This window comes from Sinocyclocheilus anshuiensis, unplaced genomic scaffold, assembly GCF_001515605.1.
Source record: "Sinocyclocheilus anshuiensis isolate Anshui unplaced genomic scaffold, SAMN03320099.WGS_v1.1 scaffold217, whole genome shotgun sequence".
Lineage (NCBI taxonomy): Eukaryota > Metazoa > Chordata > Actinopteri > Cypriniformes > Cyprinidae > Sinocyclocheilus > Sinocyclocheilus anshuiensis.
Window position 1 is genome coordinate 1,397,058 of NW_015536538.1, and position 23,081 is coordinate 1,420,138.

At 34.2% G+C, this 23,081-nt stretch overlaps 2 protein-coding genes across 2 annotated transcripts in view; both read right to left on the reverse strand.

Moving 5' to 3' along the window:
* The window catches only part of LOC107696226 (epidermal growth factor receptor substrate 15-like 1), a 46,805-nt gene extending 38,574 nt beyond the window's left edge, over positions 1-8,231 (reverse strand). The window contains exons 1-11 of the mRNA XM_016496489.1: positions 8,186-8,231; positions 7,019-7,060; positions 6,722-6,811; positions 6,577-6,624; positions 5,395-5,496; positions 5,033-5,098; positions 4,796-4,921; positions 3,990-4,049; positions 3,380-3,652; positions 919-1,079; positions 579-735 (exon numbers count right to left, since the gene is read on the reverse strand). Coding sequence (XP_016351975.1) covers positions 579-735; positions 919-1,079; positions 3,380-3,652; positions 3,990-4,049; positions 4,796-4,921; positions 5,033-5,098; positions 5,395-5,496; positions 6,577-6,624; positions 6,722-6,811; positions 7,019-7,060; positions 8,186-8,203 — 1,143 coding nt within the window. The 5' untranslated portion in view covers positions 8,204-8,231. The remainder of the gene's footprint in view (positions 1-578; positions 736-918; positions 1,080-3,379; positions 3,653-3,989; positions 4,050-4,795; positions 4,922-5,032; positions 5,099-5,394; positions 5,497-6,576; positions 6,625-6,721; positions 6,812-7,018; positions 7,061-8,185) is intronic.
* Positions 8,232-11,261: 3,030 nt separating this feature from the next.
* LOC107696693 (calreticulin-like) lies at positions 11,262-18,535 on the reverse strand. Its single transcript, XM_016497156.1, has 9 exons — positions 18,357-18,535; positions 16,533-16,634; positions 15,362-15,565; positions 15,187-15,281; positions 12,994-13,203; positions 12,800-12,913; positions 12,431-12,434; positions 11,559-11,785; positions 11,262-11,459 (listed from the first exon to the last, which is right to left on the reverse strand). Exons 1-9 carry the CDS (start codon positions 18,451-18,453, stop codon positions 11,271-11,273), a joined length of 1,242 nt encoding a protein of 413 aa, XP_016352642.1. The 5' UTR covers positions 18,454-18,535; the 3' UTR covers positions 11,262-11,270.
* Positions 18,536-23,081: the final 4,546 nt, after the last annotated feature.

Here is a 23,081-nt window from a genome sequence, read left to right on the forward strand (position 1 = left end):
GGTCCGTGTCACTAGTTAAAATTGCTTATTTCTCTGGATTTAAACTTTCTTCAAAACATTTGGGATAATGTAAGTACACAAGTCAGCAAAATATATAACACTGTTCTAGTGGTTTTTGGATATTTTAATAAAAAAATCTTATATATTGTGCTTTTAACTGTATAATTACACTGTAACAAAAATACATTAAAATAAAGATAAATAAATACTGTAACAAACACATTGCTCATTTTTAGCATTAAGTAATATCAAAGGGATAGCTGGTAAACAAACAGTTGTCAGAAGCCATTGACTTCCATAGCATGGAAAAAAAATCGATTGCAGTCAATGGCTACCGTCAGCTGTTTGGTTACCCACTTTGTTCAAAATATCTTCTTTTGTGTTCAACAGAAGAAAGAAACTCACAGGTTTGGGACAACTTGAGGGTGAGCAAACGATGACAGAATTTTCATTTTTGGGTGAACTATCCTATTAAATAATGGGAGCTTATTGTAAAGTGTTACCACAATATGATCATAAATGAGGAGCTCTTAAGGCTAAAGCGATCCTGCTTTTGATCGTGCGTTTTGTCCTCTCACCGGAGTGCTGGCAGCTCCTCTCTCTGACGGTGGTATCATCTCAGGGGTCAGACTCTGAGGAAGATCCACTCCTTTCACCTTCTCCTCAATCAGGTGCATCGCCAGACAGAACTGCTCTTTGGTGAGCTTGCCCGTATGCTGAGTGTCCGCCAGTGACCTGCAGACAAAAACAACAGAAAACTTTGTGAATCCAAGTATGAAAGGAGGAGAATGTGCAACATAACAAATCCTATTGCTCAGAAAGTTCATTTTGCAAACACAAAAATAGTTTTAAAAAGGCTGTGGGTGACTTGAGAATGAGACTGCATTTGACTGGTTAATCCAAACTTAATGGTCTCACCATATGTGTGCCAGCACGCTCTGAGGCAGCCGAGAGTTCATGAAGATATCCTTTACTTCACCTCCTCCAACCATCCCATCAAAATCAGAGTCTGCCAGTTCAAAGATCTCCTCGTACTGCTCTCTGTCTTCCGCCTGCACCACCCAGTGATCAGAGGACGCCTGCTAAGACAAATACAGGGAACGCTTGGAATAGCACAGGGCTATATCATTTTTGCAATGTGTATACTACGTGCATTGTGTGAATTTTCTATATGCATCAGCCCAAATTTGCAGTTTACAACCAGAGGACACTGTCTGAGATACTTTATAGCACAACGCAATGTCTCTAGGGTGCATTCAGGTCATGTTGGAAAGATCATATTTATGCACATGAATGCACATAAGCCAATAAGTTCGAGGCGGGTCAGTGAGAAAACATGTTGGATGCAATGGATGCATCAACTATATTAATAGTATTTATTTTTTTACAATTAAACTAAATCTAAGTTGCATGTACAAAATAGAGTAGTATTGTAAAATTTCAATAGAATATATAACAATTACATTTACAGCACCTTCATAAATTGAATAAAAACAGATGCAAATTATTTATTAATTTGTAGATGTAGAGTTTAAACATTTTATGCAAAAAAGGTACATGCAGAAATCATTTTGTGCAGTGTAATTTTAGTATTATTTCTATACTGATATTTTTTATTAATATTTTAAATTAGATTTTATTAAATTAGATACTTTCAGTTTTCATTTTATTTATATTTTTAGTAATTTTGTTATGTGCTTTTTTCATTTTTATTGTTTTTATTTATTGTTGTTTTTTATTAATTACTATATAGCATTACTTAATTTTAATTTTAGTTTTAGTTTATATTTATTTTATTCCCAGTTATCCAGTTATTTTGGTGCTTGAAGTTAAACTAAACTAAAACAAGAAAAAAAAAAGTTTTTCATCTAATATTCATATTTTATTTTAGCTTTATTTTTTGATAATTACTCTGATATTGAGTATTATGATTCCTCTGGTTGCTTTTTATATGTTTATGCAGTACACTAATATTCCTTTCAGAATGCATGCACACTTGTGCACAAATGCCAAAAACTTCAGTCCATAAACCTCAAATGGTTCAATTTCTTTTGCTATCTGGCTGCTCATGAAGTTTACAATGAAAGTCATTTGAATGAGAATATCTTGGGTGTTGTACAGGTTTAGTTATTGAGTAACTAATAATGAACTGTGATACTTGGTCAAAGAACAGTAGGTTTCCAAACAATGTAGAAAATTGTGCACAAACAAACTTTCCCTTTTAAAGGGGTCATCGGATGCCCATTTTCCACACGTTAATATGATCCTTTAGGGTCTTAATGAAAAGTCTATAACATACTTTGGTTAAAATTTCTCAATGGTAGTGTAAAACAACACCCTTTTTACCCTGTCAAAAACAGCTCTGCACACAGCAAGCCATTTTAGTGCATGTCCCTTTAAATGCTAATGACCTCTGCTGACTCCGCCCCTCTCTTCCGTGGGGTGACGAGCCGTTCTCATAAGACTGTTTACTTTAGCCACGGAACTTGCTAGCTAGCACATTATTAGGAAAGGCGATTTGCAAGGATTCATAAAAGAACCTTATACTCACTTATTCTGTAGGTGAGGCTAGATCACGAATGATTCGCATGAACATAAACGCATTTAGGTAGATCGGGGGCGCATTCCCTTCAAAAACAAAAGTAATCCACTGTGTCTTCAGCGGCTCAGATGTCGGGAGTAAATGACGACTGCTATGTTCATCATTAAATCCAACAACAGAACACCTCAATCGCTTAGGAGACATTCTTGTCTACATCTGCTCCGGCGGTGAAACAATGGAGGACTGATGACAGCTCACTCAGGGCGGAGCTAAGGTAAAACGCTAGTGTCAATCAACAATCGTGGGAGGGGCCTGAGTCTGTGACGTCACACAGCCAAGAAGCTGAAAACAGCTTGATTTGAGAAAGGGGATATTATTTATAGGGATTTAAAGGGGTCATATTATGCTTTTTCACATTTTCAACTTTAGTTAGTCTGTAATGTTGCTGTTTGAGCATAAAAAAGATCTGCAAAGTTAACTATTCGTGCCGTTCATGCCAGACTGGGGAGAGAGGTGTTGTAATAATGTAAAATATGTGAAAAATAATGTGTTTTTCAAACAACCTACTATGAGAGCCTGTTCTAGTACACCCCCAAAACAAAATCAAGACTTTGTAAAAGAACATAATAGGACCCCTTTAAAAAAAGTGGATTTTTATCATTATAGGGTGGATGTGTACAAACACACATTTCTGTTCAAAAGTGAATTTTGCATTCAATGACCCCTTTAAAATCTGTGAATTATTTTTGTAGTCAATGAGGACTAGAGCGCCAGGAGCTGATAAGAATGTGGTTGGACCAGTATTATGAGTGTTAGATCAAGATCGACAGGTTTCACCTGTGTGTGTGTTTGAGGCTGCGGTGGTGTCGGGGTGGAGAGCTTGAACGAGTTCGACGGAGACAGATTTGTGCTGCTACCCAGAGGACTCTTGGAAAGCACCGGCGTGGGCCGCAGGTTCTCCTTTAGGAGGAACGGACTAGAGGGAAGAACAGGAACGGATCCCGGAAGATCGCCTGCGATCTTCTTCCGCTTGGATGGAGGGATGAGAGCGGTGGGGAGGGTGGATGGCACAGGCTCCTTCTCTCTGGCTGCATAAACCAGGTGCATGGCCTGCAGAAAGCAAATGATGTGACTCTCTTTCCTTGAGCATTGGGATTTCGCTTTCTGGTTTTTTAGCAACTGGCCTGTTTCCTCCTGTCACTGATGATAACATCCACATATCCACTTACTCTTTAATCTGTTTTGTGTTATATATTACACATTGGAGAGCGTGAATAATACTAAAAATTAAAAGTAAAAGCTCTCATCAACAAGACACATGATTGAACCTGGAGCACAAACGCTGCAGGACGACACACACTGTACTTCAATACTTAGTGTTAGAGGTTTGATCACATCACTACTAATAAACAACATGGTATTTTGTTTGATGCATTAATTGACTTACCACTGAAAACTCTTCTTTATCCAAGTGTCCATCTTTGTCAATGTCACTGAGATCCCAAATCTACAAAACAGAGATAGAGAAGTCAAAAAAACATTTATGTAATCAAGAAGTTCATTTATGAATATACTAAAGATCTAAACTATAATATAACGTACGTCAAATATTAGCAATATTAAACATGTTTAATATTCTGCATCAGTCTGAATTGGTCACTTTTGTAACATTATAATACTATACTTTTTATTATATTACCTGACACTTTTAAAAAAAATTGGGTTTTTGAAAGAAGTCTTTTCTACTCACCAAGGCTGCATTTATTTGACCAAAAATACAACAAAAACAATAATCTTGAAAATGATTATTATAACAATTTAAAATAAGTGTTTTCCATTATATAGTAAAATGTAATTTATTCCTGTGATGCGCAGCTGAATTTTCAGCATCATCACTCCAGTCTTCAGTGTCACATGATCTTCAGAAATCATTCTAATATGCTGATTTGCTGCTCAAAAAAACATTTCTGATTATTATCAATGTTGAAAACACTTGTGCTGCCCAATATTTGTGTGCAAACTGTGATACATTTGATTTTTCAGGATTGTTTGATGAATAGAAAGTTCAAAAAAATTGAAAAATAAATATTTATAAGATTATAAACCTTACTTTTTTATTTTTGCTACATTTAATGCTAAATAAAAGTAACAATCTATTAGAATATCAGGAAAATATCAGTAAAAATGAAGTGGCTATTTGTCTCAATTGTCTGTATCAGTGCAAGCTTACTATAAAGTAAAACAGATATTCACCTTTCCAAGCACATCGAGAGGCAGGTTTGAGTTCATTAGGACTGGTTTCACTTTATCACCTGACAGCAGCCCACCAATCGGAGACAGACTCTCAAATATCCCATCATACTTGGCTTTATCTTCCGGCTGGTGAAGCACATTAAACAAGAGACAATCACTGTGTGGTGAGAAAACCTGAGACTATTTAAATAAGTTTTCCATCACAAATCTGTGAATTTTATTCCAGTAATTCTGTACCTTTATTGTCCAGCTGGAATCAGCAGCAGAGGTTGTGATGTTCAGGGACGGGCTGCCGGCATCGCTCTGAAAAAACACACGGCATTGCGGATATTTACATGCATTTGATTTAACAGATGCTTTTAACCCAAACAACTTACAAATCAGCATGCAAACACAAGCGATTAACTGTCAGCATCAGCTACCGTACTCAACAGGATGACAGTGAGATATTTTAAGCATTTGACACATACAAGAGTTATTTACAAAGCAAAATTTCACCACATCTTCATTTATACACAAGCTATTCAAATGACATTTACAGATAAACACATGTGGGTCACTGAGTTTTCAGCTCAGGTATCTAAAGTGCCAACACTCACAAATTTAGGGATGGGTGCAGCGATGTTCTGGCTTAGACTGTTTAGACTGACATCACTTCCTCCTTGAGCAGAAGCCACCAGCCTCAGAGCAGCGAAGAAACCCTTAACAGAGGTTGCAAACCAGGGTTAAACCAGTGTTATTAAAAGTTAACAGAAGCTAAAAGTAAAAGCATTAAAAAAAAATCTTTTGTTACTAAAAATGTTCGATTTTAATAAAAAGAATAGATATATATACACTACCGGTCAAACGTTTGGGATCAGAACGATTTTTAATGTTTTTTACAGGAGTTTCTTCTGCTCATCAAGGCTGCATTTATTTGATCAAAAATACAGGAAAAAATTTTATATTGTGAAATATTATTATGATGTAAAATAACGTTTCTCTATTTGAATATACATTAAAATCTAATTTATTTCTGTGATGCGCAGCTGTATTTTCAGCATCATTACTGCAGTCTTCAGTGTCACATGATCTTCAGAAATCATTCTAATATGCTGATTTATTATCAGTGCTGGAAACTGTTTTGCTGCTTCATATTTTTTTGGAACCTTTGATACTTTTTTCGGGATTATTTGATGAATAAAAAGTTAAAAAGAAGAGCATTTATTTAAAATAGAAATTAGTTTAACTTGATGTACCAAAATAACTAAAAATTAAACAAAAATTTAAAAAACTAATAAAAATGACAAAAATACAACAAAACTGTTAAAACTTTAACTGAAATTAAAATAAAATCAGAAAATATTAAAACTCTCTCAATTATACTAAAATAACAAAACATCAACAACAAACAAAGCACTGCAGGATCGAGATTTAAATAAAAACATGGGGGGAAAATGTGTGATATTGTATGATATTCCTTAAAATTATGTTTTAATAAATTGCATTATCATTATTACTTTGAGAATTACATTCCTCTGCACAATATTTAATACATACCTGTGATAATTAATTCATGTAAAACCAAACGTTTTATTTTGGCGTGTTGCATCTTTTTTTTTAGACCAAAATCTGGCTCAGTGAGATTCATAAAGGCGGAACTTTTAACTTTCCATCAAACACAATTGTACAAACAGGATTTAAGACTTCAAATAAATGAAGAGCTGATATAAATTACATCAATACGACGGCAAAGCCATCTAATTGTCTAAAGGCCTATTCTGACAAACAATAGTATTTACCTTTTTATCCAAGTAACCTTTTCTCTCTGGGTCTGACAGATCCCAGATCTGTAAAGAGAGGAAAAAACTGTAATTTTCCACCAACAGTTCCAGCGCTGCATCTCAAGGCTTTCAGATGTTCAGTGACGTGATTATTTATTCTCACCTGACCCAATGTGCTGTCCGAAAGCCCGGATTTCTTTAAGAACTGAGCGGCTTCTGCAGCGCCCACTTTCCCAGTGTTTCCCGGATCCACCTGCAACAAACACCACAGGCCATCAGAGTGACTTATAATGACAGGAACCATCATCAGCATAAGCCAGTATATTAATATTACACTTCACTGGGGTGACATTGGAAGCACATAATATCAGGGCTTTATTTATTCCATTTTAAATAGCATTGGTAATTCCCTGACATCTCTAAACAGGTTCGTCCCATAAGTCATGTTCAGTGAATTTACCTGTCTGTAGAAGCTCTCATATGCAGGGCTTCCACTTGATAACTGCATAAATAGGAATGAAAATTTAAAAAAAGGACAGTAAAAATATAAATATACATGGGTAAAACTTTACAATAAGGTTCCTATGTGATTAACAAACTACGAAAAATACGTCTAAAGCATATTCATCTTAGTCAGTTTCAACATTTACTAATACAATATTAAATTTGTATCTGTTAACAATATTTATTGGCTCTCAGCTAACAATGAACAGCTGTATCTTAATAACTAACATTGACAAATATACTGTATATACTTACTGTATACTAAATGGCTGATTATTAGTTAATGGATTAACTTATGTTACCTAATAGAACCTTACTCTAAAGAGTTACCAATATCATGAAATACAATTATCAAAAAAATTAATATATATATATATATATATATTTACATTGTGACATTATACATTTTTACAAAAATTAAGTGCATTTCCACTGATTTCCATACAAATGTTAATATTGATTTTGTTTGCAATTTTCATTTTCACACTGATGATTCTCAAAAGATCACAGCCATATGATTTTACAATAAATACCACCATGATGTATAAAGTATGTATGATTATTGTTAATAATATTAATAAATAATAATAATTAATAGTTAATAATATTATTACAGTAATGAGAAGGGCAGGGGCTGCTGTGGGCATCGATGACGAAAACATAGGTTTCTCTCGTTAAAGACAATGTACACAAACGGACTGCTGACATAATACATCGTACAAAATCATAATAATGCTTCTGAACAAAATTCTGAACCATTCACTGACAGGAATCATGTAAAATACACACAACAGTTTCGTAATGGTGCTGCACAAACAGCTGTCGCGACATAAAGAGTCAAAAAGTTGCAAAACAGCGACCTTGAAAGCGCAAATCAGTCAGCAATCAATTATCGGAGATTATTAAAACACATAACGAGGCAAAACTGAAAACATAACTACGAAATATTCGCTAACAACAATCGATAATGCGCCTGTTTCACAGGAGAGCCCAACAACTTCCGTACTTTTACGCCTAAACAAGACGTAACAGCATTTTCTACAACCCAGAGACCATGATCTATATAAATCCTCTGAAAATGTATTTTACAGTTTAGTTGTGATTAAACTTTTAAAGTCATTACCTGACTGAGCGCCGCCATGTTTCCTGATTCACGCGCATGCGCACAGGACTCCTTCAAACGTGAAATTTTATGTTTTATTTATTTATTTATTTAGTCATTTAGCAGACGCTTTTATCCAAAGCGACTTACAAATGAGGACAACAGAAGCGATCAATTGTAGTATTAAGACAACTAAAAACAGATCCAAAACTAAAAGCTAAACTACTACTTATACACATTTTAAAAATAAAGAAATTAAATAAAAATGACAAATGCTTACAAAAAATAAAGCTAAAAACAATTCAAAATATTAAAGAACAAAAGGTATAAGAGTATAATAATGACTAAGCCAAACACCAAAAAAAAAAAAACTACATTAAAATCATTGAAATCATTAAAGATTCATTAAAGATAGTATCTTTGGTATGACACAGAGGTGGTTTGTTTCTCTAAATTAATTTCACTTAAGTTATTTTAACTTGTTAGCGTGTTCTTAAGTCTTAGGCCTACTAAATTAAGCTGTTCTGAGACGATTGTGGACAAATATGTCCATATCTGATTGTGGACACCGTTCATAATTATCTATGTTATTAATCTAAAATGCAAAACCAGGAAAAAAAGCATGCAAAACATAATGCAGAACAGAAAATATCTAGAAAATAATTCGTTTTAAATGATATATTTAAAACAGTGTTATGGGAGAATGTGTGATAGGCCTAAGTTTACTGTAGTAAAGAAAAGAAAAGGAAAAATCAGTAGGCCTACATGTATCTGAAGCTCCTCTTGAGAAAGTTTACTCAGTCAGTATTGTGCTGTAAAATGTCTCCATCTTGTGTACCAGATTTGTAAATGCATGACATATAGTAAAACTGATGTGATAGGAATTAAGAATGGGACTCAAAGGACTATGTTAATCAGCTTTCCATTATAGAAAACATATATGGTGAAGATAATGCAAGCAGCTACCAGAAACAACCTAAACATGTCTTACTTGACCACTTTTGTGCAGTTCAAATTATGAAAAAAATGATTGAATAAAGTCTGTGGAATATCTTTAGTGAGATTTACACAAATCATAGTCTATATACAGCTATCCTGCACTGCTTCAAATCTTCTTACAGATGGCTTGAGACTGGAAAACTTTCAGTTTAATTTTACTTTAAATTTAACTTTTCAGTTTAATTTTTAATTTTACTTTAATTTTGGGACCAGCTTTCGTGTTGCATATACAAATTATTACTCAAAATATTTACCAAATCTACAGAAAAAGATGATTAACAAACATTCTAGAGAAATGATGAATACATGAAAGTGTATGGGAAATGTGTAATGTGTAAACATGGACAAATGTTCAGATATCTTCATCTATTCTTTTAGTGTAAACAACTAACTTGAATTATATCAGTATAAATAAATAATATAAAGTTCTGAGTATGAAACCATAATGTGCTCAAAAACTCAAAATATTACAACTGCAAGTACAATAAAGTTATTTATTAAAACTTTGGTATTAATTACAACTCTCAACATGTAAAAAGGTGGTTTAATGTCACTAAACAGGAGTTTCAGTACCAATTTGAGCATTTGGGACTTAGTTCACAGTGTGTAGACAACTAGTTTATTTTTTAATGAGGCCTTAAAATCTTTGCAAATATTACCACATCCCTTATTGTTGCTATTGTTGTTTATATATATATAAACAATTCTGAAATAATCTGAAAGGTAAAACTCAAACTGCAAGACTTTTGTAAATAAATAGAGCTGGAAAAAGAAAGGAATTTGACTGAATATCTTGTTTAGGAGCACACATACTGCGGTAACAGAAAACTACTAAATCATTAGTGCCAAAGGAACATTATGCCAATTGTGAATTTCTTTTGCACTACAGTACAAACATTCATCGGTCCTCGTTGATGAAATAAAAGCCGAATGAATTTGTGTAAATCGCTGTAAGTTTTCCTGCAACAATTTACACAAAAAATGATTTTGTTCTGCTGGCGTTTCAGAAACGAGGACTATACTTTGAATAGTTGAATAGTTTGAACATTTCTGCAATGTGGAGAAACAACTATGCAAGCTGTGAACTGTGTAGCATCCCATTCCATACTATTTATGGAAGTCCGTTTCCACTATGGAAAAAAACAAAAATGTAATTGTAACTTTGTCACAGTTCAGACTTTGTTTTTCCTCAGAATTGCGAGATATAAACCCAGTATTCTGACTTTTTCCCTTGCAATTCTGAGACTTTTTGTTTCTGCTACAGAATAAAAAAAAAATATGTAAATGTCTTTCTCACAATTTTGAGGGTTTTTTTTCCGAATTACGAGTTTATATCTCATAGTTCTTACTTTATATTTCACAATTTTCACTTTGTCTCAAAATTTTGAGTATATATTTCACAATTCTGACTTTTTTCTCAATATTTTGAGTTTAAATCTCACAATTCAGACTTTTTTCTCAGTATCATGAGTTTGTATCTTGCAGTTTTGAGTTTATCTCTCATAATTCTTACTTTATATCTTGCCACTTTGAGTTTAAAGCTCATAATTCAGACTTTTTTTCTCAGTTTATATCTTGCAATTTTGAGATTATATCTTACAATTCTTACTTTCTTCTCAGGATTGCAAGACAAAAAGTCCAAATTGTGAGATATAAACGCAGAATTGCGAGATAAATTTTCTTTTTCTTTTTGTATTCAGAGGTGAAAACGGGCTTTCATAACTATAATTCAAGAAAACTTCATGAATTTCGTCTAGTTCCTTCAAACTACCTGAACATAACTGACACCAACAACATGAACTAATATGGGCATCGATTTTACAAACAAGAAAGGCACAATAAACTGATCATAGATCAGCATTAAAAGATGTCAAACATATCAGACCCCTGGTACTGTACAGAAAACTTCAATAACAAAAAACTGGCTCGTTAAAGGTCAATGGTCGCAAATTAAAGGTATGGGTTGAGAACTTCCATTCGCCCGTTTGCCCCTGTATGACATCATCATGACATCATCGCCGTCTCAAAGGGTGTGGCGTTTAGAATGTATGCACTGCGGTCGTTTCCCTGGCAACCACGGAATGTGGACCGTAATCTACTTCCTGCGTTACAGTTCGTCTTTAGGAAGCGCATCGTCGTCTCCCTCCTCCGGAGGCTCTTCTGTCTCTTCCTCCTCGCCTTCATCTTCCTCCTCCTCCTCCTCATCGCCTGCTTCTGTGCTCTGCTCCTTGTTCTTCTCCTCCTCCTCTTTGCGTTTCTTCTCATCCTGTTCCTCCTTCATTTTCTTCTCAGGACCCTGTGACAACACAGACAATTTCAAATGTATCTTTATCGCTTATGAAAGTATTCAACATGCTAAAATCAAACTCTTTCACTGTAATTTTGTGTCTCGTACCTTTGTAGCACCCCATGTTTCATTTCCGAAATCCTCGGCTTCCTTCACGTCATCTGTGATTAGGAAGTTGTCAAAAATAGTGCCGGATTTTACCTGGAGAGACAAAACAGAAACAGAAACATGTTGGTGTCTGCTGTGTTTCTCACAGTGAACTGAATTTGATAGAGGGAGAAAAGCGCCTCTTAGTGGTTTAATGTGCAAACACTGTGTAAAGTGTGATGAGAAACCTCACAAACTCTGACAAATTAGCAGTTCTAAAATAGATTTCCTCTTTCTAAACTCACTATTGTGTATGCAACCACATACCAGGGTTATTATAATTAACTAAAACTAAACTAAAACCATTAAAAAAAAAAAAAGTTAAAAATATTTCTCATTTTTTATTTAGCTTAACTTGATGTACTAAAATAAACTAAAACAGAAAAAAAATGAATAAAACATTAATAAATAATTAAATAAAACATAGGCATGCTGTAATAAAAAAAAAAAAAGAAAAAGAATAAAAATGCTAAAAACACAAAACAAAATTCCTAAAACCTTAACTAAAATTTAAATTAAAAAAATCTGAAAATAAAAAGTAATTCAAAATATTAATAAAAAACTACTTGCTTATAATAATAATAATAATATATTATTTATTATAATAATAATAATAATAATAAATACTGAATTTATTTTTTTAATTTTTCCATTTTAATTTTAATTTTATTTAAAGTTTCAGTATTATTATTCAGTAGTAATTATTTTACTGATATTTAGTAATTCCTCTGAAATGGCTTAAAGGCGTGAGAGGAACCATCATTTCAATCAAATCATTGCAGAAAAATAGACTTGATGTTTAAAGCAAGAATTAAAATTCAATAAAAATGAACTGGCCTAATAAAAAGCACATTACGACCAACGCAATATTCACAACACTGTGAATATACTGTAAATATTTAGTAAATCATGGACAGAGCAAATGCATGCCATGAATACTACCACATGCATTGCTGAATTTCATTATTTTTGACATTTTTATACTGCTTCCTGCACTGAAAAAAATGATATGAAATTTTTTTTAAGGCAAGTGGTTGCAAACTTTTTATTTTAGCTACATTAAAAAAAAAAAAAAGCATGCTAAAACTTAGTCATCTAAATTTGTTTATTTAAATGTAGCTAAAATAAATTGATTGCAACCACATACCTTAAAAAATTTAGTAAATTCAATGCATCATTTTTTTCAGTGTGGGGTGCACTACCTTGTACTCTGGGTTTGGGATCATGGCAGGTTCCCACTCTCCGTCCATATCTTCATCCCAGTCGTCTGGCTTCTTGGCATCAGGATCGGGAATGTTCTCAGGCTTATCCCAGTCCTGGCAACATTACACAGTCAGAGTTAAAAGTTGAAAGTGACCCAGCTCTGCCTCGCAGGTGATATGAGACCGAATCAAACCTCAGGTTTGGTGTCCGTCTCGTCGTCGATCTTGGCGCGGTCGTCCCAGTCCTCAGGTTTCTTGGCTTCGGGGTCCTTGATCTTCTTCGGGGGCAGGAAGTCCCAGTCCTCCTCCAGAGAGCCAGACTCCACCTTCTCGTTGTCAATCTTCACCTCGTACGTCTGATCCGGATTCAGGATCAGTGTGTACAAGTGAGTCAGTTCATCATCCTGCATGGAGAGAAAAAGAGATTTAATTTAGACAGCTTGTTCTAAAATGTCAATTTCATTCTATGACAATTATTTTACAGATACTCTCAACCCCTTTTGGCAAAAAAAAAAAAAAACAATTTCTGGCTAAAATATATTTGAAATAAATGCTAAATTTATGTTGTAAACAGTGAAACTCAACAAAATATATTTTTGAAACTGACAATATATTTACTTTCAACCTTCATTTGCCAAAATACATTTCCGGGGCAAGAAATTACATTTCCAATCTTGCAGTAGCCTACATTTTGGCTTTATTCATTGCTTAATTTTATTCAAACATGTTGTATCTTCACATATAGACAAAAAATGTTTTTCTTCAAATGTGACATATGTGAATGGAGGGCAAAATAAATGTTTAAATGCTTTTTAAAAATATATTTACACTTTTAAAATATATATATATTTTCAAAAATAAAATGCCCAAAAATATATTGGTAGGAAATTTTAGTATATTTTGAAAAGATTTTATTTTGGGCCATATGGAAATCATCCCAGCATGCATTTATCACATGCATTTATCAGTATTTTCAAAGTCATCATTCACTTTTATTTCATGGAAAATATTCCAGATATTCTGCTAGTAACGATGAGCACATGATTAGATGACACGGTTTCCATTTTTGGCTGAACTATTCTTTGTTTTGTTTTTAGAAAGTGTTTTACACGTTACAGTTCATTTCAAAGCAGCTTCACATTTATAAACAGGAAAATAGCTGTTAATTATTAAATTATGAAACAAATTCCATTTCAGCTGTAAAAGCAACTCTACATAAAGCAATAGTTTCTTTATTCAGATCAATTTAGTAGGGCTGGACCAGAATATTCGATTATTCGAATATTCGTTCGGTGGGTTGGCATTCGATTTTCAATTTTGAGATTCGAATATTCTTTCTTTTTGAACCTAGCATCCCCCGCGAAACGGTTCTCATTCTCTAGTTTCGAAACGAAATTCAAAAGCGCCTGTTTGGCAGTATTTTGGAATATGAAAAGCCTGTTGACTTTTGCCGTTTATCTAAGGTGATTTTGGAAGTTTTTTTAAACATTCGTTTCTTATTTAATTGGTTCCACAGTGTTTGCTGATTTTTACTTTATTTAAACTTTGTGTAATTTATTTCTTTTATTTGACATCAAGGTGTATGCCGTGCCTCCAATCTTTCTTACTCGTTTTGCTAATAAACGTTCTACGTTTCTTATTTATTTGGTTATATATTATAGGCTACATATTTACTTATTTCCAGTTTTGTATACCTATTTAAACTCTATGTAAGTTATTTGTTATTTTATATTAAGCATAGCCTGCCCTATAGCATGGTGTATTTTTATTCATTTTGTTAATAAAAGTTCTATGTTTTATATATAGGTTAAAGTGAGTTTGACGTTGTATTTTGTTGTTGCTTTCAAGCAATTGACGCCGAATTGACACTAATTTGAAAGTGAAAGTAAAATGCGCATTTTATTTAAAAGCGAAGGAAAGCGAGGAAAAGAGGGAAAATTCAAACGAACTAAAAACGAACAATTGCTTTACGCCAAATTGCCGCTATTTGAAAGTGAAAGTAAAATGTGCATGCCGGGAAAATTTCCTCACCGTCACAACCCTATTCTCGACATAATTAAAATACAAACAGACAGACAGACACGCAGAGATTCCTGCCTTTATTAGAGAGAAGAATATGTTCAGCCCCCTCCCTCCGAAGTTTCGAATATTCAGTGTTGATTACTACCGAAGCTTTGAAGCTCAAAAAATGGTATTCGGACCAGCCCTACAATTTAGTTCAACGTAGATTCAATTCAGTTCAATAATGTCAAAGCTTTATCATTATCAGCTCAATTCAGATCAAATTTTGTTCTCGTCCGACTGTCTCAGTGCATTAAATCGATATTATTACTGAATATTGTCTTTTAAAACCCTGGATTGAATTAGACTTTTTAACAGGAACTCACCTTGCATTTGATCTCTTTCTTGATGAGGTGATTCTTGCCTTTGTAGTTGAAGATGACGTGGACCTTCTTGGTGCTATAGCCGCAGATATCAGGCCCTGTTGAGATGATTCAGACACGAAAATATAAATAAATGACTCCTTTCCTATAATAAATCCAGGCGTTACGGTCGACGTACCAAACATGACGTAATACTGGGAGTCTCCGTGCATGTCAGCCTGGTTGAGATCAGCCGGGAAGACTTTAACGTATCCGCCTCCGCAGTCGATCTTCTGCTCGTGTTTGACGGTGAACTGGATCACCAGAGGTTTGCCCTCGTTGCTGAAGGGCTCGAAGCGGCCTGAGGTGGCATAGAAACGGGCATCCTGGCTGCTCTGCAGACCTGTTGGTGAAGAAAAGTCAAGCAAACTCATCATTTGCTTCTTTACTGAACCAAAGGTAAAGTTTTTAGGTAGGGCTGGGCGATATAGCTAAAAAATGTATCAACGATATAATGTTTCATATCGTTCGGTATCGATAATTATTGACATTTTTTATAACCTTTTTTAAAACAAAGAGCAATAGAAAAAAATGTTTACATTTAACCACTGTATTTTTAAATTAACTCAATTTATTGAGACAAACAACAATTTTTTGTTTTAACAGTCAAACACAAAATAAAAATTAAACAAATATCTCATTTCTAATGTTTTTTATGCAGATTAAATGGGTTAAACTTTTGGCTTGTTTCCCGAGGCCACAGGAGGGCGCAATGAGCAAAATAATGCAGCACATTAAATTGTCAAATAACTGTCTATGAAAAAACGTGCATTACGTCTAAATTAACTCAAATATAAATCAAATATAATTTCGTAATTTGCATAAACAATTATGAACAAAACAGCATCACGTATTTATGCACTGCTTAATCCAAAGAGCCGAAGCACCGATCACACAGATTGCCTTTAAAAATATATGAGATGCAGTGAAAGGGAATAAACCTCCACAAATTCATGACGTGTTTTCTAAAAGTTTAAACTGTTTTAACATTGCATGGTTTTCTATACATCTCTTCTGTGAGACGAAAGTGCAGCTCCACTGATGACACTCCCTGACGCACACCTAACATTTCATTGTACTATTTTTGCATTCAAATACAAATGTTTATTTTATATTCGACTAATATTCTTTTTTTTTTTTTATTATTCACAATCTCCTCATCACAGGCAGGCACAGCCCTCATGTTTGTGTTTGCGTGTGCTGTCTGCGTCACTCATAGCATTTATATCGTTATCGAGGAAGGTGTACCGTCGATAAATATCGATACCGTTTTATCACCCAGGCCTATTTTTAGGGATGTAAAAGCCTACCCTTGTCTTTCTCAGCATCTCCGTAGAAGTTTCCGGCGGTTAGTTTAAACTGGCCATAGTCAGATTTGTGCTCCGAGTTCACCCATCGACTCTTCCAGGCATCTGCGAATTCAGATAATAAAGTTAGAAGAGAAGAAATAAGGCTAAAACAATATCAGAGAATGTAACTGCGAACAAGGATGAGATGAAAACAGGATTAGTATCCTAAAAAGGGACATTACATGCAAATACACAAGTTGTTTCAAAGCAGTTTCACATTTAAAAACAGGAAAATAAGAGTGTTTATGTTGTAAAATTCAACTATTATGAAACAAATTCAATTTTAGCTGTAAAGCAGCTCTACAGAAGACAATAATGTCATTATTCAGATCAATTTAGATTCGATTCAGTTCAATAACAGTGTCTATGTTGCAAAGTAAATCAGTTATGAAACAAACCAGGGTTATTACTGTTAACTAAAATTAAAACCATTTAAAAAACACTTTGATTACTTGAAATAAAATGTATGTTAACTGAAATTAAATAAAATGTGATTACCTTCCTAAAAAGGAAATTTATTTATATTTATTTATTTATTTATATATATATTTTTTTTTTATTGGCATAATTGTGTTTATATAAAGTATTGCCAAAACTTTACAACAAAACAAGAAATGACAAGAAAACTAAATATACCATTTAATAATAACAAATGACAATAACAATTATATTAAAACGAGGTGCTAAATAATGAGTAAAAATAATAATTACATTTCTATTGAAAAAGACATCATAAAAAACACTATATAAATATTTATGTCATCACCAGCTAACTTACTAACTCAAACTGTACAAGAGTGCAATTATAAATCTTTATCTATGAACTTGAAGAGGAAACGAGAAGAGTTTATGAGGGTTGCAGGTTTAATCACATTCCACACACGTTTAATAATTGATATTTAAGGAAGTTTGTGGAATAACTTAAGAAACTTCCTGTTCTTGCAAACCCATTTGATAGACACGTGCTAATTCAAGTTTTGCTTTCATTTGCATTATCAAAATGTATTCGCTGATATGTTTGATCAAAAATTTAGTTTAAACACATATACCTAAACACATCTTGTGCAAATAACAAACCAATTAGACAAGGCCTTAAATGATGACTTATAAGATGCAGTGGGCACATGACATTTAATCAGTATACTGTGGTGTGGTGTGACATTCCATAAAACTATTTAAACAGCCAATAGAATTGAGTTTACATCACAGCCGTGAAACATGATTTGATACTTTCTTTTGCTGTCATGGGTCTCAAGGGGCGTGGCTTTCTCGTTCAACAGAGCATTTTATTGGACAAATATTTGGACACGCCCCTCGGTGCAAGAAGAGTCATCAGAACCTTTGGTCCCAGAATAGAAGTTTCAACTCGTTAAATTCTATATTTTGTCAACTTGTAGGAGTACACAAGCATACATAACCTAACATTTGTGACCTAAATGTTTGATTTTATGTTTTTAAAAGTTAATGAATGTCAACAACCCATGTGCCATAATGCACTTCTTCAGTACTGTAACATTCATTGTGCAATGCAAAGAAAGAAAGAAAGAAAGAAAGAAAGAAAGAAAGAAAGGAAGAATAATTTTTGATGGGTTTCATTTTTGCTCTGGCAAACTAATATGCGTAAACCAATACTGCTAAGTAATAAAATTTACTTTCCAAACATAACAAAAGTATAATTAACCATCACAGCCTATTAATTATTCAGTCGAGAACCGATTTTAATGTCACTTTGAATGTTGTGACCTATAAATCAACCATGGCATGCAAGTTCAATGATCCACTCACCTCCATCCAGAAACTGCTCTTTAAAATACACCTCTGCATTGGCAGCCAGTGCCAATATTGAGGCAGAAACAAGCTGGAATAATGTAATAATTTGCATTTTTGTTAATTTGAGGAATTAACCCGCACACTCCCTCCGTCCCTCTCGCGCTCTGCTGCTCTCGGTTTATCAGTGGCTCGGGAGAAGCTTGTGGCTGCACAGATGTCTGCCGCTGATTGGTCCACAGCTGACGCTCTCGACCAATCACAAGAGACCACGAAGTGCCTGGCTCGCCTCTACACCGGATACTGTATCCGCCTCTTTTGCTGTTCTCAGACCAGCCGTTACTGTACGCAATGACCCGCGGTCGCGTCACATGACAAGACAAAACTGACTCAGGATCAGTTTCCAGGGTAACATCAGAGGGAAGGCCGGTTGAGTGAGATTTTCACAGAGAGACGTGTACGCGGAAAACGGTGCTTACACAAATACGGGGTTTTGTTTCCCTCTAAATACATACATTTCCAGTCATTCCTACAATAAAAGTTGTTGCAGGGCTGTCATGCATTTGATTTGTTTTCAGAGCAGCTATATTGCTAGGAAACAAACTTCATTAATGAACTTAGAGACACTTGATAAGGAAGTATATAGGCCTACATATTTAAGCTGCAATGAATAAGCTGATTCTTTTACATTTACACCCTTTCAGGAACATAACAATAAAAATGATAATATTTACAGGTAGTTTATTACATTTTTGTGGCTTAACATCCCTATAGGTCAAACGAGCAGTGTGGACATTCTGCTAATCTTCTTATTTTATGGTCCACAGAAAAAGACAATCATACAAGCTTTTAAGCGAGATGAGGGTAAGTAAATGATTTTTTTTTTACTTTTCATTTTTAATCTAACCCTTTAAAAGTAATTATTACCTGTCGAATCATAGCCTACTTGTGGCGGCATCAGTTTCACATTATTTATGAATTATGTGAACGGTCACAAAATCGCCTTGTATTGCAATGATTAGCCCATAAAGCATGCACAGATGCACACTGCAAAAATATCTCAATAATATAAAGCAATGCAATAATGCAATTTAGACTTGCATTAAATTCCCAGTGGGTAAAATCAACTCCCAGTCCTTACATGTTCACACACTGAATATCCTGTTTCACTCTAAAATACTGTCACGTTACAAAAGATAAATGGTTTGCAAATGCTGTTAGAGTTTATTTAGTGGGGACTCATGCATATTGGACAATTGCGTTGTTAGTGCAGTTCAATTGAGCAGTTGTAGATGGCGCTGTGACTCTATTTTTTGTACATGCTTGTACATTCATGGTTTAGTGATTATGTGTTAACCAACCAATGTTGAACTGCAGCCTATTTTTCTAGATAGATTAATTACAAATTTTTGCCTAAACTAAATCAAGGCTAAATTAATGACAGATATCCATGCTATTTTTCTTGAGAGTTGCATGTTTGCAATACATACGATTGTTTTGCATTTTAAATCCAATTTGAAGTCTGAAGTCAGAAAGAAATTTAATATATTTTAGCTTCCGGTTCACATTGGAAATAGGAGGTCAAGTTCACTGCAGTGCATTATTTCACTCTGTGTTTGTTGTGAATATACTAAATTCTTTGGCAGATGAAGTAGGCTAGTCTGGGTTTTCCATGCATGTACAAAGTTAGCACACAATGCATTTCATGCATACACACTGCATACTGCAAAAATAGTGCGAGTAATATGGCAACATGTGATTTCAAACATGTCTTCACAAGCCACAAAAAAGGGAAAACAATGGTCAAGCACGTTCTCGCTCCCCCTCCTGTCGCCATGCCAAACCGTCTCATTATGGCATGTGAAGAGGACATAGAAGAGCTGTAGATATCAAACCCGATTAATTCCGCTTGCTTCCCTTATTATTTGCACCGTAGAGCATGTTCCACTAATCAGAGAGTTAACTACATCCCAAGTTCCAGATCCCTGCACAGCGTGAGGACCGAAAAACACACACAATCAATTCATTATTATCAGACCCTTGCCCGAGCCAGGAAAATAAAGCACTCATTTAGCAGTGAACCACAGTCAGTGTTGCAGTTTTTGTGGTCTGTGCAAAGAGATCTTAACAGTTTTCAGCTCTACCTGAGGAAGACGGATATGTTTTTTTCACATTAGCCAATGCCAATATTTAGACTCTAATTATTGGCATTGGCTAATGTGAAAAAAACATATCCGTCTTATATGGCCACCTTAAATTTTAGAGAATAGGGTGGCCGATATTCACTGCAAGAAAATTATTTTCTTACTCATTATTTTTGTCTTGTTTTCCAGTACAAATATCTAAACATTGTTAAATCAAGATGCATTTACTTGAGAAGCGAAATGATTCAAGATTGTATTGTTTTCTGAAAGAAAGAAAAAATCAAAATTAAGTGAGTTTAAACTTAAAACAAAAAATATCTGTCAATCTGTACAGTTCAAAGAGAGAACAAGATTATTTTTCTTACCCTTTGACAGATATTTTTCTTGTTTTAAGAATAAAACTACTTCATTTTGAAAAAATAAAATAAAATAGGAAAATAAAATGTCTGTATAATTCAAATGGAAAACAAAATTATTTTTCTTACACCATTGACAGATATTGTTCTTGTTTTAAGCATAAACTCAATTAAATTTGAGAAAATAAAAAAATATCTGTCAATCTGTGCAATTCAAAGGGAAAACAAAATATTGTTTCACCTCATTGACAGATTTTATCTAATTTAATTATAAATTCACTTAATTTTGAAAAAGTAAAAAAATAAAATGTATCTGTCAATTTGTATAACTCAAATAAAAAAAAATATATATATTTGTTTTTCTTACCCTATTTTACTTTTTTTGCGTTGTTCTGTTTTGTTTTAAGCATAAACTCACTTAATTTAGATTTTTATTTATTTATTTTTGAAACCCAGGTTTATTTATTTGTAATGGAAAACAAGACAAAAATACTATGTAAGAAAAGCAGTGTTTGCTGATAATATTCCAAGACACTAGACTTTTGATTTCTGCTACACAGATAATTCGATAAATGGGTGGAAAACAACCATTGTTTTTTGACAACTGTACTGTACTTAGCAGAACACCCTAGCGACCCTATTTTTGTTCATTCTGGACTTGCATGTCAGATAAATAATTTGAGTTTCATTTTAGTCACCTGTCGCTTATTTTTAACTAAAGCTAAATTTCTTTAATTAAACTTCTACAGCATCCATGTAGAATCCCTGAACTGACGTCATCTGTCAAAATGAGCACCGGTCAGCCTCTTGACCTCTGACCTTTAGTTCACGTTCGTCAGTCGACACTCGTCACAGGTCATGTAATAGGGCGCATTGACAGCCAGTTTAACCACATCACAAAAAGATTCATTTTACAGTATAACTAAAATAAAACTAACATTGGCATGTGTTCACTACATAATTCCCGTACTTCCATTTTATTATTCTGTGTTTCAAAATATGATGCTTGAGAGGAAATAGATGATGTAAATGTATTTATTCTACATGGCATTAATGTATTATGTAATTTGATTTAGGAGGACCGTATGTTTGTGTGTGTATTTTGTGTCACTGAAGCATGGAAACCAGCAGCAGAACATGGGGCAATTAGGCCGGATCGTAGGGGTGAAGAGCCGCCCCCCTTGCTCTGTCCCCTGCGGAGGGCTGATGGACAGCCGGCTCACCTTCTTAACAGGCTGGCTTGGTGCCGTTAACCTGCAAGGGCAGGTGAGGACAAGCCACTACACCCACAACCTAGTCAGGGCCACTGAACACGCTCACTAATGAGGGAGAAAACTCTTTCAGTCCCTTGTTGAGCTCAGTGCTCAGAGCTCAGTTTCATGTGTGATATTTAAACAAACAGTTCATCTAAAAATCTAATTTTGCTGAAAATGTGCTCACCATCCGGCAGTCCAAACTATATATGAGTTTGTTTCTTCATCAGATTTGTAGAAATGTAGCATTGCATCACTTGCTCACCAATGGATCCTCTTGCAGTGAATGGGTGCCGTCAGAATGAGAGCAATAATGCACAAGTAATCCATGCCACTCCAGTCCATCAATTAACATCTTGTGAAGCCAAAAGCTGCGTGTTTGTAAGAAACAAATTCATCATTAAGGCGTTTTTTAACTTTAAACCATCACTTCTGGCCAAAACACGAGTCAGTAATCCAGTGATAAAGCCCATCTCCTGCTGTCTCTCACATCAAAATCCACCCACATAATTGTTTATAGTTGTTTTGGACTGTTAACTTGTCCCTTTTAAACTTGCACTCTATTCATTTACTAACTGCTTGTTTTTCTTTAAAAAAAAAAAACTAACACCTAACACTTGCTTTCTAATCTTTTTGTATTCTATCTGTTTTCTTTACGAGTCAGTAATCCAGTGATAAAGCCCATCTCCTGCTGTCTCTCACATCAAAATCCACCCACATAATTGTTTATAGTTGTTTTGGACTGTTAACTTGTCCCTTTTAAACTTGCACTCTATTCATTTACTAACTGCTTGTTTTTCTTTAAAAAAAAAAAACTAACACTAGCTTTTCTAATCTTTTTGTATTCTATCTATCTATTTTTCTTTTTATTTATTATATGATTTAAAAAATAAAACTTGCTACGTGTACTGTGTTAAGCTAACTGAGACTTGTTATAGCACTTGCATATCATTGCTCTTTTGTTTGCTTCCATTGTCCTCATTTGTAAGT